The sequence below is a fragment of the Pteropus alecto genome, unplaced genomic scaffold (assembly GCF_000325575.1).
Source record: "Pteropus alecto unplaced genomic scaffold, ASM32557v1 scaffold95, whole genome shotgun sequence".
In the NCBI taxonomy this organism is placed as follows: Eukaryota; Metazoa; Chordata; class Mammalia; order Chiroptera; family Pteropodidae; genus Pteropus; species Pteropus alecto.
The window spans coordinates 15,962,322-15,981,024 of record NW_006441071.1 but is presented as its reverse complement, the minus strand read 5'-3'; the positions used below and the strand labels follow the sequence as shown (position 1 = coordinate 15,981,024).

At 38.0% G+C, this 18,703-nt stretch overlaps 1 protein-coding gene across 1 annotated transcript in view; it reads left to right on the top strand.

The window, feature by feature from the left end:
* The window catches only part of DOCK8 (dedicator of cytokinesis 8), a 201,736-nt gene that overhangs the window by 100,939 nt on the left and 82,094 nt on the right, over window positions 1–18,703 (top strand). The window contains 3 exon segments of the mRNA XM_025051397.1: window positions 15,574–15,691; window positions 17,118–17,188; window positions 18,269–18,407. Of these exon segments, the coding sequence (XP_024907165.1) occupies window positions 15,574–15,691; window positions 17,118–17,188; window positions 18,269–18,407 (328 nt within the window).

Genomic DNA, 18,703 nt, shown 5'->3' with positions numbered 1-18,703 from the left:
TATATATATATGCTGTAGATCCCCAACCTCCTTGAGGGGAGCAGAGATTCATACTCTTTCTCCCTTCTGAACCTAAAACTATTTTGCATATGGTGGAGCTCACACAGTCTGTACTCTTTGGTGTTGGCATGTGGAAGGGGATGAGGCTGGTTGATTACTAGCCGAGTTTGCTGGTGTTTTGCCCTAGTAAGGATTTGGTGGCACCAAGTTACCAGCCGCATCTCTGATTTCTCTAGCATCCTGATATGCTGATTATTTCCCCTGCAAGGTCCAAGTAAGGCCTAGGTGGCTGCCCCAATTTGCCTTATATGGTCTACCTCTCACTGAGATGAAGCTCTAAGAAGGTGCCAGGGAAGGCATTGCTATCATGGGAAGGCTTTGATATGATCTCGTCATTGGGGATTGGATTGAATCTAAAGATAGCAGTCTTTCTATAGTCTTGATTTGAAAGTTTAGCCATAGTCTTGCGCAGGATGCTACCCTGGGCAATAGGCCTTAGGGCTTCACCGCTCCTTTGAGGTAATTGACTTTTATAGGAACTATGGCACATTGTGTGAACACAGAATCATTGTCTTACTGAGCATTATACCACCATGACACCTTTGGGAGGAGGGAAGCACAGAGCCGATAGAGGGATATATTTCCTTTATGTGATCTCTGTCTTCTCCCAGAGTTGAGTTGAAATTAAACCAAACTCTAGCATGAAAACCTGTATGCCAGGTCAGCAGCCAACAAAGTGCCGACTCTTTGTGTTTCTAGGTCAAGGAGAAGTGGAGTCCATAAGAATGATTGTTACTCAACCCTCCCAATAGTCTTGGGAATGAGTACAGCCCATTGTAGACTTGTCACACTGGTGTGAGTGTGGGGAATGAAAACTCTTCCCCTCTCCTTCCTCATCCTCTGCCATGAAGCAGGATACCTTTCCTTTGAAAATCTTACACACCTAGCAATACTTGTCACCCTATGAATAATGTTGATGCATTCAACTAACCAATATTTATGAGCCACTACCATGTGCCAGGCTTGAAAGAAAAAAAGAGGAGTGCCTTTTTCTCTTTGGAGGCAAACTCCAGTCTCCTAAGAGAAACCAGAACCACTCACAACCATGCTGATCTACAGAAAGATATACATGTAATTTTGTCCTGAAGCCACCTTGGGATCTTTGCAAGTTCTCCCACCTCCAAAACCCAGACAAGACTTCTCTCTCACCAAGTACCCAAAGCAGGTTTATGTTTCTAGAAGGAGTTGGGGACATCTTTTTTTATTTCTTAGTAGGCCTGCTGTTTCCTCTAATTCCAATGCTTGCTTCTCCAACCCAAAACAAGGCATCTGACAATATTAAAAACACCAGGAATAATCAAGCAAGTATTTTAAGGAATAGTATTGATTTATTCATTAGCTGTTTTTTTGAATGGGTTAGAGACTGATAAAGGCTCTGCTCCAAACTAAAAGAAAAACAAAAAGTCAGCTTCAACATCAGCAAAAATTGGAAATTTTCTGGTATGTGTATATGTTTTTGTCAGCTGGCAAATTTGTTTTAGGAAACTATTTGCAAAGCCTGGAAAAAATGTGCTCCCTCCGTCCCTTAAAAGAACATGCAGGTTGTTTCATGTTAGTCACCCACGTGACAATTCTGGCTGGTAGTCTTTTAAAAAATGCAGCCCAGTCCTGATTAGGCATCAAGACAGTGTCTTTAAACTTGAATTTTAGGTCTTATACACAGCCAAATATTGAAATATTTGTTTTGTTTTTACTTGGGAGAGGTTTCATTAAAAATTTGTTGTTTTATTGTATTAATCAATGTTACCCCAATAAACTTAATTAAAAGAATTTTTTAAAAAGAAAGAAAAAAATAAAAATTTGTTGTTTTGGGGTGAAGGTAGGATGTTTGTAGTAGGTACTTTTTAGCATTCTTTTATTACTTTTAGCTGACCTGTCACAGCCTCTTTAAGAGATATTAATTAATTTAGTTAATAGAACCAAATTATTTATTTATATATTTTTAAATTCTCAATTATTATACTTAATTCAAGATTGGATTGACATAAAGAGGCTGTTTTGATATTAAGACTATTTTTCTATAGGTAGTTATTACATTGTATTACTTAGTCCGGGAGAATATTCCTGAGGTCCAGTTAAGAGGAAGAAATTTTACAAGGTAAGGCTACTTTTCAAAGAAACGGCATGTTCAAATATCATCAAATACCTGACATATACTTTTTTTAAGTCCATTAGTTATTAGTTATCTATTATTATTAGTGTATTAGTTATCTATTGCTGTATAACAAAAAAATTTTGCAGCTTAAAACAACAAATAGTTATTATCTCACAGTTTGTGTGAGTTATCCAGATATGGCTTAGCTGGGTGCTTCTGACTCTCATAAGGCCACAAGATGTCAAGATGTCAGTAAAGGCTGTGATCACCCCAAGAGTCAACCAAGGAAAGATTGGCTTCCAAGTTCACTCACGTGGTTGTTGACAGGATTCAGTTCCTCTTGGATTATTAGACAAAGGGCCTTAATTCCTCATTGGCTATTGGCAAGAGGCCTCCTAGAATTCCTTGCTATATTGGTCTCTCAATAGGACAGCTCACAACATGACAATTGGCTTCTTCAGAACAAGCGCATACACGAGGGGCAGAGTGAGAAAAAAAGATTGAAGATAGAAGCCTGAGTCTTTTTGTAACCTATTTGGAAATGTCACTAGGTCCAGCCCACACCAAGGGGAGGGGACTACATAGGGTAAGAACACCAGGAGGCGAGTTGTTGAGAGTTATCTTAGAAGCTACTACCACAGTTCTTAATCAAGCTACAAAAGGTTGGTGTGCTCCAGTAGTACAAATTTGAAGGAGTGTGGGAAGACTGGGGTTGAATGAGGGAAGGTGGATCACTTCTATGGATGCTGAGACCAAGGCTTGCTGTGGAGAGTCTAACAATCGGTGTATTGCCAGGACTCCTGCAATACTTCACTCCCTAGGAGAAAAATAACTGCTTCTTAACGGATCCTCAATGGTGAGAAGTGAGCCTGTACCTGCCCCTTACTAACCCGCCCTCCAAAGAAACAAGCCTGCATACAGTGTAGGGGGAAAATTTTTTGTTCTACCAAGTTAAAGCAGATTTCTCAGATGTTCTTACATTCAAAGTAGTAGGGAAAAACCCTAAGCTGTACATGCTAAGAAATAGGGTCATTTATCCCCTTGCTCAGCACCCTAGCACCTACCTGCCTCACTCCCCGCTAACGCCCTACCACACACTCACTTCCCAAGAATCTGTAAATGTGTATACATATGTAAAGTCTATATAAAGTCCTTTGAAATGGAAAATGTAGGTATGGAAGGGTGGGTTTTGCAGGATGTCTGAAATGTATATTGCTAAAGTAGTTGTAGTCTCTGCACATGTAGAACAAAATACATTCTTATTAAATATTTTCTAGTCATAAAAAACAAAAACAAAAACACTGAAAATTGGGTTTTAATGAACCAAACGGTTCATTTAAACCAAGCTCGACCTTTTTAACAAAGTCTGAACTCTCCCTATGTGGGAATCACAAGGACTAGCCAAGTAACTTAGACCTTAAAACCACCTCATGGGTTCCATGGAGACAGCAGGGAGCTGGAAGAGAGGCAGTTATCTAGTGAACCTTTTGACTATTTTGTCAGTGTCAAGTTTTTTAAAGTTTTAGAAAAAAAATTATGGAATAAAAAAATTTAGATTTGGGTAACTTCCCATCTCCCCTTGCTTTATCACAGTCCTTGATACTTAAGCATCCAGATCTTCCCCAGAGCAGCACGTTGTGGCTAATAATTACCCCACCCTTCCTTTTATCCGACCTCTGTGTAAGAAGAAACAGAACTGAGTAAACTAATTCATACCGAGGTGGGAGTATAAACCACTTAATATGTTAGATCTGCTAAGCAGTGTTTCAAAAGAATATTTGATAACATGGATATCTTTACTGGTAAAACTTCAGTTAGTTCGAAGTAAAGTTAAAAATAAAGTTTCAAGCAAGGTTGGAGAGAGATTTATTTTTTTCTTGAAGTAGTCAGTTTTCTCCGGGCAGGTTTTAAATGTTTGTGTATTTGATTCTTTCCAATGGGAATCTAATCCAGATAAGACTAGCTAAGATTGTAAACATCCCAACTTTTTCTTTGGGTCTTTTGCTGTTGAAAACTAGTTGAACTTTTTTTAAACAACTAAATAGGTTTTAAGGAGAGCTCAGGTGTTTTTACCTGTTTCTAGAAGAAAGCATTCTCTTTGCCCCAGCTTGAGGTCCTGCTTTATTTAACAGGAGGAATGCTGGTTTTCTAATCCCTCACTTAAGAGGAATTTTTATCTTTCTCATAAAAAGAAGGGATGAGATTGATGTAATAGAATAGGTACTCTGCACATATAGGGGAGGTGTGCATTTAGTTCATGTTCAAAGACAAATTATTAGTAGTGACAATAGTTGTTCTATATAAAGACACCATATCCGATATTCAAATTGTAATTCATCAATTGAGAAAGCATAGATGATTTTTTCCCTTCAAAATCTTTAAAATGGTGTAATAACAAGTATTACCATTCCCTATTTTTTGTTTTGTTTTTCTCATTTGATTTCTGTTTCTGAGTGCTTTTTTGTTTTGTTTTTTTTTTATTTTTAACATAACAAGACTGTAAGAGAGAATATTGGGTCATTTATTGTAGCATTTCTAAACAATTTGGTAACATTTTGTTTCTAGCTTCTTAACTGCATTTGCTTTTTGTAGGGGTGGGGTAGAGATCCCCAATGTTCAGAATATAGTATTGGCATTTACACAAAACATTGCAGCCTAGCCCATGGAGCACAGAGGTTACTAACGGGCAAGCTGCTGCTTGTGACAGTACCACCAGTGCCTCCTTCTAATCTTGTGCCATTTCTCAGGGCAGGCAGCCTTGTGTGGACTCTGGTGCCCTAGAACAAGATTCATGCTCCATTTTTCTTGCTCTGATGTCTGAAGATAGAATGAACATTCTCTTCACCTTATACATCAAGGGTTTTCTTTCCATTTCCATTTTTCACTTAGTCCATCATGAGTGTGTGCTTTGATCTAACCTAAAATATTAGAAAGAGGAATAAACATAAATCATGGCGTAAGACCATGGAATGACAAGACAGGACATAGTAAATATTTTATTTTTATGCATTTATTTATAAATCTTCCCATTCTAAAAAAAAGTGTCTAAGGTAGCTTATGGAGAATGTGAAACAAGGTATAAAATTTCTGGATGAAAGGAAAACAAGGAGAGGGAAATCAATCTAAATCTGGGTAAGATTAATACACAGAAAATATCTTAAAGTCATTGACAGTTCCTTAAAAAGTTGGTTGCAAATTTGACTTTGAGCTTCCTAGAAGCCAAGCAAAAGAAGGAATCACAATGAACTATAAGATGCAAATGTCCGCCAAATTAAAAGCAGACCAGTTCTCTTGGATCAGTGCTTCTCAAACTTAAATATGCATTTGAATCACCTCAGGTGTTGTTAAAATGCACGTTCTGATTCAGCAGGTCAATGGTGCATCCTAACTGGCTCCCAGGTGATGCTGATGCTGCTCCTTCCTGGACCATTCTTTGAGTATCAGAGTAAGCACACATTTACAAAGCACGCTCCTACTTAAAATATATAGCCATATTAGGTTTATAGGTTTCCTAGGTAATTCCAGAAACACCCGAGATTTCTAAATTATTGGCTCTCGATGTATTTAAAACATCAAAACCTCCATCTAACACCAAGGGACAGTAGTCATCTTCTAAGTTAACTATATTATTTCAAACCTTTTTAAAATTTTATAGTGTGTCAGTTGAACAAAGATTTAGGAAACAGACTATGGAGTTTAGGTCAAAATGTTAACCCTGATTTTATCTAGGAAGTGGCAGTTCATCTACATTTTTATTTTTTGTTCTAGTTTTTCTCATTTTCTCAAACGTCTTGGAATAAGAAGATTAACAGTGAAAAAAATTGTCTAACTAAAAAAAATTTATAGTTTGGAGAAACATCCTTTAGCCCTTGTAAATAATATAATAAAAGAACACATTAAAATAAAGTTCTGGTGAGTCTGACTGTTGATTAAAGAGACTGTTTACTGTTGTTCTTGGAAGTAAGTAGCAATGGTTATGGGCACTGGGTCTAGGATTAGCTTCAGAGCACCTGGATTTGAATTGCACTGTGCCATTTACTAGCTGTGTTACCTTGTGCAAGTTGTGCATCCTCTCTGTGACAGTTTTATCATCTGCCTAGTGAAGCTAATAGCAACAGCTGTCATAGATACGATTAGCTACTCTTAGAATAGTACCTGCCCATAGTCAGAATTAAATAATGTTAGCTATTTTTATTATTACATTTAAAATAAATTTTCCTGGCAGTGAGAAGTGAATGATAAATAAAACTACGTCCTCAGCTGCTCACCTTGCATTGGTACCTTAAAATGATATATCTAGATTTGCAATTTTCTTTGAAATGCTTAAATAAAAAACACCAGATACTGTAAGATATGGATATTAATATGCATTTAAATTTCGTTCTGTTGAAATCAAAGTCTGCTGCAAACAAATTACTAAAGGGAGTAAGAGCTACCAACCCTTTTCCGTAGTTTTTAAATGAGGGCATCTCGTTCGTGCAGTTAGTTTTGTTGCGTTTCCATTTCAGCAAATAGTTCATCGATTCTTTGGATCTGTCTTTGCAAAAAGGGCTAGAGAGAGAGAGTTTTAAAACACAAGGAAAGAAAAGTAATTTATTTTGAAATTACTAAAGTAGGTTGAAGAGTTTTGTCTATGTAGTTGGATCAGGAGAGCAAGGTACAAATTCATTCAGTGCATATTGCTAGTGGTCAGCTACTAAACCATCACTGGTATCTCAAGCTAAAACAAGAGGAATAAAATTTAAAAAAAAATTTTTTGTTATTTTATCCTCCCCCTCCCCAATATCTATATTCCACATCCTTTTAAGATCTCCCTAAACCCTGAAGCACCTGACCACATGTCATTTAAAACATATTAAGATGCATATTTGTTACATATAATTTATATATAATTTTATAATAGTCTGCTAAGTAGCAGGAAAAAATTTTCACTTGTTAAGTTAAACTCAGTAGAATTGCTGCTGACTAATGGACAAAATGTGGCATTTGGAAAGCATTTCATTAATTTTGGTTTCGAGGTTTTACTTTTCATATTGGGGAGGTCTCAGACCTTTTTATGAGTCCTAAAATGTTCATAGATCTCAGGCTCTGTGCTTGTCATCCTGAGAGGAAAATGACCCTGTTCACAGCCCAGCTCAGAGTAGGAAATAATCAAAGACTTGCAGACTTATAAGGAAATGGTTTTCAGTGACTAGATGGAACTAGAGGAGTGTCCCCTCAAAAAAAGCATTTTGTCATTTTCTGAGAGGCTGTGAGAGATGTGAGAGGATATATTAGAGACAATAAAAAAGAGTCTAAGGGAGATAGAAGAAGAGGCAAAGAGAAGAGACAAAGACAGACAGACAGACAGATTGGAAGATGGAGCTAGAAACCCAGAGAGATTGATGGATTCCCTAAGGATGTATATTCAGATCTTATAGTCCCGTAGAGTGTTTAGAGTTGTATTTTAAAGTCCACTCAGCTGTTTTACACAAATCTGATAAGATAATCTTCATTTATGTCATATTTTGCAGTTTACAAAGCATTTATTAGGCATAACTGCATTGAAACTTTAATCTTTTTATTACAGGCAAGCAAATTGACATGTCCACCTTACATTGTAGAGCATTTTGTAGTTTATTAAAGGACATTTCCACTCATTATCTTATTTGGTAAGGACCACTAATCACAGGTCTCCATTCAAGCCCATCTTCCCTGTTATAAAAGCAGTTTAAATTACAGGCATTACTGATATTCAAAAGATTGTGGAGATATCCCAGGCCACAAAATCAGCAATTTTTTCTTTTTCCTTTTTTTAAGTATATATTTGATATTATTACTTTGTTATAGTTGCCAGACTGAAATAACAGAAAAAAAATCAAAATTGACACCCATTCCATTTCAAAATCAAATCTACTTTTCATATTTCCCCACATCATCTTCTAGCCCTAACTTCATGCATATGCAATTTTTGAATATTTACAGCCCTGTCACAGATAAAATTTTACATTCTGAATTTTCACTCAATATTATGCAATGAGTATAAGCCATTTAACTCACTTCAGTCTCACTTTCAAAGAGATAAGAAGCACCAAAGATTGTTTGACTTTGAACAACTACAGTAAATTCTTTAGCTTTCTTTGAGATTTCCAAGGCCCTGTAAGTAAAATATTCTCAGAATATTGAAACCTAGAGTTTTGGCTTTATGGCATGACTGAATGTCCTTGAGAGCAAGTGACAAAAATATTTTTTTATTCAAAACATGATTTAGGTTGTCGTTACCAGCAATGGAAGATACATAAGCATTTGCATCACATAGGATTAATCTGCATGACTACCCTCCTTAACCAGACTTTTTCACAGGAGAAATAACTGCAACTTCATGAATCTTACCCTTGTGCCTATTTTCTAGTAGAATAGTATTTCTATTTAAAATAGTACTAATAGTATTAAAATAGTATTTTATTTCCAATAAAATAATGGTCAACTCAAATTATCAATAATGATCTACTCACCATGATCTTATCCTTCTTGTCCAAGGCAGAAAGCCCACCTGCCTTGAAGAACACAGAATCCTCCATCTTCTGCTCCAACAATTTTAGCTTCTCATTGAATTTCTCTCTGTACTTCATCCCTACAGCTAGCTAATGCTGGAGCTCAGCAACCAGCCCATGAAGGCCTTCATTCCTCTTGCTGAGCTGCTCTGCTCTCCTCTCAAAGTCATTTTCCTCTCTCCTACTGGCTGACTTGTGTTAGAAGCTTAACTAAAGAAGTATATAAAATGTCCAGTTGTTTAAACAGGTGGCCAGTGTGCTATTTGCTGTAGCTCATTTACATCTTAAACTCCATTCCAAGCCGGAGAAGCCCCTGGGAGAGAACATCGATGTCATCTTGGGAATAAGTGACAGAAGCACATCTTTCTCTTTGTTTCCTTGCACTAGATAAAGAATAGGCTACACTGAGGAGAAGCCAAACTGATGGTTTTTATATTGTGACTTTAAAAGATTTCAATGCCCCCTTGTTGGGTTAACCTGTTTTCAGCAAAAGGAAATAGAAGACGTCTATAGAGAGTGAAGAGCAGAGAGAGTATGATCAACAATTTGATCTCAGAATGGCCAGATTCCACAAGTTAATCTCTAACTTCCTGGAGCTGCTCAATCGCAGCAGTTTACAAATAGGTCGAGAGGCTATTGCTGAATTAGTGGGAAGAATTTGGAGTTTCCAAAACAGTTTGTAATCAAGAGAAAACATCTGAAGTAGCTCTGAAAAGAACATTGTTGCTAAATATCAAATGTCTTATTCTATGTCGTGATACATATGACTGAAGAAAACCATTTTTGTCCATGTTTGGGGAGAGATGAGATTATACTAAATGCCTTGCACATGCCCTGGACCTGTAATTACTTAAGAAGTTTTCAAAATAGTTTTGCCATAACAAGTGGTTCCTATTTTGGTTATGGGCTATCCTCTCAAAAATCATTAGATATAATTCTTAGGATTTTTCTCTAGCTAATATGAGGCACTTAATTTACCACATATAAAATGTAGGAGCCTGTTTATCAATTTATATTTATTTCTTTAAAAGCATGCAGATTTAACAAAACATATCACATAGCATATTTGCCAATAAGAAATATGATGATTCTTGGGAAATGCACCTTCTTTAAAAAAATTTTAGGCAAAGTCATTTGACCTCCCTGGGAGTCAGTTTCCTAGCCTACAAAAAGGGATGTTGGGCTAAATTCTCTCCAAGTTTCCTTCTAGCTCTGTGGAAAGTACATTCAATATGAGGCAGGACACTGAATGCCCATAGTGGTGATGTTTGAACATAGGGATCAGCAACCCTTTTAAAAGCAATGTGCATCTATGGCCATGCTTCCGTAAACAAGCCTGATCCTGTCTGATCTCAGAAGCTAAGCAGGGTTGGGCCTGGTTAGTACTTGGATGGGAGACCACCTAGGAAGCCAGCTCTGAAAAGAACATTGGTGCTGTAGGTGTAAAAAATAAAAATAAAAAAAATAAAGGATTGTAAGCTGACAAAGTCCTTGCAATCTGTGAGGTCAACCAAGGGTTGCCTCGCCTAAAAATAAATAAATAAATAAAATAGAAAGCAATGTGCAAAATTGTTGACCAGTGTTGGAGAATGTGTGAAACAGGTCGGTGGTGCCCCTGCGGTGGGATGTAGCAGAAGAGTGTGGTAACAACTAACTTGCTTAACCAGTCTGGCAGGGCTACTACTGTTGTGATTTGCACAGACTCTTTCATCTGGCTACTTCAAAGCATTTTTCAGACTCTGGCTCATTACTTCTTCAAGCACAGCATAAAGAAAGGTTGATTGGTGTCTTTTCAATTAATTCAAAGATAAAGAAACTGAACTGTATAGGACTAAAGGGGATCCTTCCAGAAGTATATTGCACTGCAGAAGGACATGATACACATGAAGAGCTTATCACAGCTTTATAATTGAAAAAAAGGGAAATAATCTAAATGCTTAATTTTGGAGACTAGTGTAAATAATGGCACATTCGTAATATGGAAAATCATGCAGCCATTAAAATCATATTTATTAAGAATATTTAGTCACATTGAGAAAATGGTCATAATTGAACAATATTAAATAACAACAGAAGTAAGAAAGTTTTGTATATAAAAATGTTTGATAAAAATATTTAATGTATAAAGGGAAAAGACTAGAAGGAAATATGCCAGTCTTAACAGTGATTTTCCTCAGTGAAGCGTTATCAGGTGCTTACTGGTTTATACTTTCACTTTTCCGTACTTTTAAAGTATTGAAATTGAAAAAAAATGGATACATATTATTTTCATGATCATATGTTACTTTCATAATCATGTGTATAGGTGATGATCATATCTTTATAAAAGAGAGAGAATGTGTGTGACTGGAGCGGGTCAGTTAAATAGGATGGTAGGAAAGACTTCTTTGAGGATATCACATGTGAGCTGAAACCCAAGAGATAAGGGATCAGTCATATAGAAAACTGGGAGAAGCTCTTTTATGCAGAGGGAACAGCAAGTACAAAACTCCCAGGTGAGAATAAGTTTGGAATATTCTAGGCCTTGAAAAAGGCCAATTTGGGAGAGTGATGAGGAGTAAAATCAGAGAAATTTCCAAAGGCCAGATCATATAAGGCCCAAGATATGAAGTTCGGAAAGCCATTATAGGGCCTGACATAATAGATTTTAGACTTTAGAAAGATCCTTCTGACCAAAATATAAAGAGTAGGTTATAAAGGGCAAGAGTAGAAGTCAGGTGATGAATTGGGAAAGCATTGCAGGGGTCCAGGTGAGAAATGAGGATGGTTTGGAGAAGGGAGTGTAGATTGGGCTGTGTGTCTGACTTATTAGCTCTGTGGAGGAAACAATCATTATCTAGCTATCATTTATTAAGTTCTTACTCGTTAATACTCACTGCAGCCCTAGGAGTTAGGCACAGTAATTAGCCCCACTAGGGCTTTGTAAGGGCTTAAGTAACTTGCCCAAGGCCAGCTCTCTGGTTCCAGAGCCAACATTTTTCGCTACCACGCCCCAACACTGCGGCTCAATAAACATTAGCTCTCCTGATGGGAGTGGTAGCAGAGGAACAAGGGTAAGCAGAGAGGAATCTGAACCCCACATATATCCCTGCACCCAGCTATGAACTGCCTTCTGTCATCATTACTACATTGCTGTCCACTCCTGATGGCATCTGAGGTTCAACTCTATTTACCTGCATCAAAGTTGGACTTCCTCAGTTTGACAAAATAATACGTGGAGCATGCCACTGAGACAGCCACCTAGTAGAGTCAAAACAGCACCAAACTGGATCCCGTGCCCACTCTGTAGCTAACTCAGAGTTTAATGTCACTTTACCTCTCAGGGCCTGTTTCTCATCTTTAAAAGTTAGGGCCCAGGCTAGGTGCCTCCCAGCTGGCATACTCCAGAATTCTATGTTAATCCCTTCATTGTGTCATGGCCTGTCAATTGCTTTTCTGGGGAGGCCATTTACTGACATTTGAAGCTCTTTGAATATTCTGCCTATCATCTAAATTTAATTTTTTTTTCTGAAATCATTGCCTTGCATTTATCTACTTTTTCACCCAAATGTAAGAAGTGATCAGTGTAGTTAACCATTTACTGCTAGTTATGACCCTCTTAAAAGAGAGCAACAAGAGGACAGGATAGTAGCTAAAAAAGCTAAACACAAAGACCAGCAAGTTAGGGCAAATGCGTGTGCCAGTTGCTGCTATGCCAGGGTAAGGATACTAAAGTGCAAGAGGCAGTGTGGCCTAGAGAGGTTATAGGATACAGCAATTCAAATCTATTCTAAGTACTGTGTCACTCCCATTCTGCCTCCGGTGAGTCATCGAATATAGAGAAACTGGGGTTAAATAAGATATAGGAATGCTATTTATTTGCCTCCATGACCTTTGAACTAACACATACAAAGTAGCAGCTCCTGTGTGTTCTTGGTAGTTCCAAGGATTGTTTTTTTTTTCTCTTTAAATACCTGAGAGCATTCATTATTGGGCAAGATATTTCACTAGAGAATCCTTGCACTCTAACTTTTCCTTCCTTGATATGGAATGTTCTTCTGTAGCCAGAAAAGCTTATTTCAATGTTTTCCCAAGTGATTCCTCAGAATGTTAAACTTGTGCAATATATCACAAAAGAATAAATCGGTGAAATGTGTTCTGAGGTCAAAACATTTGGGAAAAAGAGCAGAGTCTCTCATCCTTAGGAGATTCACAGGCACATTAAACTGCTTATCTTGGTTTACCCCGGTCTTTCTCAGAAACGTTTGGTCACCACCCCCTCCTCTTCCCCACACACTTGTTAACATTCTGCAAAGCACCAAGGTTTGTGGAACAGACTGAGCCATGCTGGTTTGGGATGTGGCTTTCAGTGATCACTAGGCTTCCACTAATGAAATCAGCCTTAGCTCCATATCTGGTGTAAGACTAAAGGTTTTATGATGCTCGGAAAATAAGAATCTTTGCTTTATTAATGATAAGTTGCATGAAAGATATTACAGAATAAAATTTCAAACTCACTCTGAAAATGAATCTGGACTGGAATATGATTTTTAAAAAAGACCTAATTCCTAAATTCTCTAATCTAGTATTCACTTAGCTCTGAGGATTGCTCTCGTTTCAAAATAGCAAGAAACCTTTTCACTTCCTCTCAGACTAGGACAGGGATTCTGAGTATGAACTGGATAGCTCATGTGGATACTCTCAGCGGCTCTCCCTTGTACATTAGCTTTGTAACATGGCTCCTTCTTCATTTGTACATCTGGTGCTGAATGATCTACTTAAGGCAGTCTGTATGGTCCATCAGGAGCAGGAGCAGGTCCACTCAGCCCATTCATTTGTCTTGTCCAAGGTCGAGTGTTGTCACTAAGGATGTTGTCATAACAAAGAAGAGCTATGGGGTAAATCTGTGGCTTTATGCACACATGGTCCAAAAAAGACCATTCCCCCCCACACCCTCCCTGCACACACACACTCATACACACACGATGGCAAGATCAATTTGGTTATCACAACAAAAGGGCAGAGTTATTGTCAGCCTAGTCCCTCAGCACCCTAGACCTCATAGATTAAACAGATTTAAATTTCCCATATTCTTCTTCATACTTGAGTATTGACTTCACCCTTTTCCAATGGAATATACTTTACATTTGAATACGGACCCAGTGAGTGGTATTGACTATATATATCTTAAAGATGGAAAATCTGCCAGCTATAATTGTATAGCTCTGTACTGCGCAAATTCGCATGTGTAAATCAGTGGTTCTCAAATGGGGTGAGTGCCCCCTCCCTGGGACACGTGGCAATGTCTGGAGATAGTTTTCATTGTCACAACGAAGTACAGAGGAAATACTACTAACATCTGGTGGGTAAGGCTGGGAATGCCTCTGAACATCTTACAATGCACAGGACAGCCCCACAACAAAGAGTTGTCCAGTACCAAATGTCAGTAGTGGCAAGGTTGAGAGACCCTGGTGTTGATTAATATGCAAATTCTTGGAAAGATTTATGAGAACCTACCTTCACTGAGGGAAATTCTGGTCACCTGGCCCTCCCCCTTGGTCACTGCTCTCCTGGTAGCTAGTTCGCACAGAGGTTGTTTTGTCATCTTGATGTCTGACTGGGGAGACTATGTTGCCTAGGGTTAGAATAGACCGAGAGTGAGGAAGATAAGACATTTTCCCAAAGAATGTGACACTAACTAATAGAAGTAGCCTCAGGTGCACTGTTGACACTCAACTGTTAATGAGACCCCAAAAAAGTAAAGCAAGCCTGTCACTGAAAGATGTAATGAATAACAGTATGAAAAAGCTATTCTTATCATTTTGGAGAGAGTCTTATCTGAGGGACCATAGCTTAGTGGTTAAGAGCATGGTTTTGAAGTCAAACTGCCTGATTTCAATTCCCAGCTGCTATTTGCTAACTGTATAATTTGAGACAAGTTATTTAACTTCTTTGTATCTCATTTTTCCCCTCATTTGACATAGGAATGATGCCATGATAGTAACACCTACCTATAGGATAATTATGAGAATTAAACAAATTAATAAATATAAAGTACTTGGAACATTGGGTGACTCAGGATAAGTACTATATAAATGTTAGTATCATTATTATTTCCTTAAGTCAGGTATATAACTTATTAAAAATAGACATATTCGTCCTTTTATTCATCAAAGATTTATTTAGCACCTGCTATGTCCCAGGCACTATTCAAACTGCTGGAGATACATGAGTGAATTAAAAACATCAGATAAAGATCTCTACCCGCATAGAGCTTACCTTTTAGTGGAATATACCAGTAATAATGAAAATAGGAAGAAGAAATATGCAAAATTATACTTAGCCCAGAATCTATCCTGTAGTTGTTGAATGGCTAGATATAGTATTTATAGTTATTGTTGTGTTATCGTTATATAGCTAATTTGAACTGTCACCTTAGATAAGAAAAGAAAGCTAAACCCATACAGAATGGCATATCATTTAGAAATTGAAGCTAACACATAAAGATTAGAAAGGAAAAAAGAGAAGGAAGTGAAATGAAGCCATCATCTATAGCCATGAATTTTGTTTAAAATCATCTGAACCTTTTCCTTTTCTCTTCTGTGTATTAGACATATGAATACCTCTAGGCAGATTTACGCATTCTAAGACATTAAGACTCAGCTGCAGCAGAAACATCCTTATGTGTAACAAAACAGAGACCAGTGTTGGTTATTATCAGATGACTGCAGCTGAGGAGGAAGAATCGCTAGAATCTCGCTCACTCTTCCAAAAATAATACATTTTTGAAAGAAAAACCTTCAGAAAAAATCACCTCATGAGTGCAGGCTTCAGCATTCGCTGAAGAACTTGGTTAAAATAAGCTCTTGGCCTTTATTCACTGCTTCTTCATCTTCTCTTTTCCAGAAACCTTCTTTATGTCTACCCACAGAGGCTGAACTTCGCTAACAAACTGGCATCTGCCCGGAACATTACAATAAAGATCCAGTTTATGTGTGGAGAAGATGCTAGCAATGCTATGCCGGTAAAGAGGGAGATAAACATTTGTCTCAAACCAGGGTGGGCTGAACCCCCCTTGTCAATTCACAAGGACAAAATTCAGGGCTTGTCAGGGTACAGAGTGTGTCTGTTCAGGATAACACTACTCAGCATGTGCAGAGGCCTTTGTGGCGAGTCCAGTATCGGTCCCAGTATACTGGTGAGGGAAATGAGGTCAGTCGATATTGCAAGTCTCTTTCCTGACTTCTTCCTTAAGGGGCTGTGAAATTTGGAGATCGTATTAGAGTTCTGCAAAAGATCATAAGGTCTCTACACACCACCTAACAGCATAGAAATAGAGAAACGAGCCCAGTGTGTCAGCCATGCTTGCTGTGCTTCTGGATGTGCACTGCAGTACACATCTACCCAAGTCCCAGTCCACATCTAGAGATAAATATAAAGTACCGCCTGGTGATAATAAACACACACCATCTCAACACCTTTTGGGAATGGATCTCCATCTTGAGGCAAACTATAAGTCAAACAATAAATATATAATGCAGGGTTCTCTAAGGAATGCCAGAATTTGTAGTTTTTTAACCATCTGCCACTGAATGAGATGAGTGGTTAGCTATCACTATTTTCTGTAAGTCATAGAATACAATTACCATATATTTCTATTGAAATACTTTTTGCCAGTGCTTCCACTCTTCAAATATCTACTTTAAAAAAAAAAAATCCTTCTGATGTCTCACCTACCTTCCCAATGCAAGGTATTCTCTTTCAATGGTGGTGGGAAAGAAATTCTAGAGGAGGATGTCCCTGGTTTTCTTTGCTCTGGCCCCTGGAAAGTCCACCAGCTGCCAAGTACAGCTGTGCAGATCCTGAATAATGCTAAGGTGCCCAGTCAGGGACGAGTGGAGGCCAAACTCCAGCCTGTTCTCTACTCACCAAGCCCTGGGACCCAGCATGGGGATTACTGCATCTAGTAGAAGGGGCCCAAGGTGTCCACTTGTCAAATCATATACCCTTAGGGCTGAACGAGACCTGAGGAGGCATCTTCTCTTAAATAGCACACACATGTGAATAAACGAGTGAAGGTCCTGATCACTCAAGTGACCCAATGCCCATGGAGAGTGAAGAGCCAAGACTGGGACCTCTCACCGAGGGCAAAATGATGTGCCTTTCCCCATAATATAGGCCTATAGGTGATGAGACAGAATGGAGAGAGCACTGGTTTTCCAGTCTCACAAACCTGTGACCCTTCATCACTTACCGTTCCTTGGGAATCTCAGTTTACCCTTCATAGCCAGTACTTCTTCATTGGTGTATAGTTGAGCCAGTTGTAGGACTCAGCACTTGTAATTTACAAAATATAGCTATATGAGACCAGAACCTCCTGTTCTGATGATAGTTGATTTGCTATATCCAAATATCACTGTTAATTTGGTCCTTTCTATGTTGGTGAACAGGTCATCTTTGGAAAATCCAATGGGCCTGAATTTCTTCAGGAAGTATACACAGCCATTACATACCATAATAAGTAAGTATATTTCAGAGTTCTTAACATATGCCAAAATTGTCTCATTATATATTGGTTTTTCTGACTCCCTTAGGTGATTCCTCCCAACAGTTTTTATAACTCAGGGACTAAGGGACAGAGGAAATTCATGCTAGTTCATGATTCTATATTGGAGATACACAATTTTTGCCATTAATTAGGCTGAGAGAAGAAAATATCTTTAAGAATCTGATATTGCTTTGACTTCTTTGTAGCCTTCTATTCTAGTATGATACAAAGAGGTTTTATGGAGTTAAATAAATGTATTTCCTAACTTGTTCTGAGATGCTGGCGGTGGCCAGAAACAAAATCCAGCTCTCCTATTTCTGTCTCCTTGTCTCCTATATACTACTCCACACCTGCGCCACTACCTACTTTAAGAAAATTTAGGTTGACCAAAGAGAAATGGAACACTCATTATTATGTGGGTAAATTGAGTTACAAAATAATGTCTAAACTATTATTCACATTTCACAGGTAGGGTAGAAAAAATCTGTACAGGGTCAAACAGACTTGGGTTTGTTGCTGGCCTGATAACCTTGACCCATGTAAGTCTTCCTCTGAACCCATGTTCCTGGGTTAGATTGAGGAGTAAATGAGTAATGTACATGAAACCCTTGGTAAAGTATCTGAGATTTCATAATTCAATAAAATCGGGTTCTTTTCCCTTCCTGCATCATTTATTTGTTTCTTCAAAATCTTTTGATACGCCTAGCTCTGTTCTTTGGCTAGAAATAGAAAAGGAGGCCACAGCGGGACTCTGAACTTCATCCTTTTTTTCAAATTAAGTTGCTGGATTTTTCCATTGAGTGTGGAAATTCCCCCCAATCCCACCTCCAACAAAGCCTTTAGCTTGTGAATGCTCTTATGTAAGTGAAGTATGTCTAGTGACACGACTTGGCCTCAAAGACTTCCAGCTTAGGAGCAGAATGATGTAAAATAAAAAGCAAAACACGAAACAGGCAAATTCTCAGGAGCAAAGATCCCTTGTGTTACAGTTTATAGTCAGAGAAGTTATCATTCTTGCTAAAAGTTATTTGTGTACAATGTCTTTTGAAACAGGTCTCCTGACTTCTATGAAGAAGTGAAAATTAAGCTCCCTGCTAAGCTCACAGTAAATCACCACCTCCTGTTCACCTTCTATCATATCAGCTGTCAGCAGAAGCAAGGAGCCTCTGTAGAAAGTCTCCTGGGATATTCAGTAAGTCATTTTCAACTTGCTAATTCACACTGCTGTTCTTGGTGCATCCAAGGTCCCTGCAGAGATAAACAACTAAATTCTATTCACTTGCTTTTATCCTGTCAGAAGTAACAGAATGTGCCAAACTAGATTATAGCAAAGAACAGAGATGACTTGACTGAGCAAATGACAGAGTTCAGGAATGGAAAGCTAGTGGGTGATAAATATTGAAAGAACATTCATTTTATTATTTTTTTTAAAAAAGCATTGCAATATTGATTATTTCCAAATTTTATATATATGCTTCACATATAAAA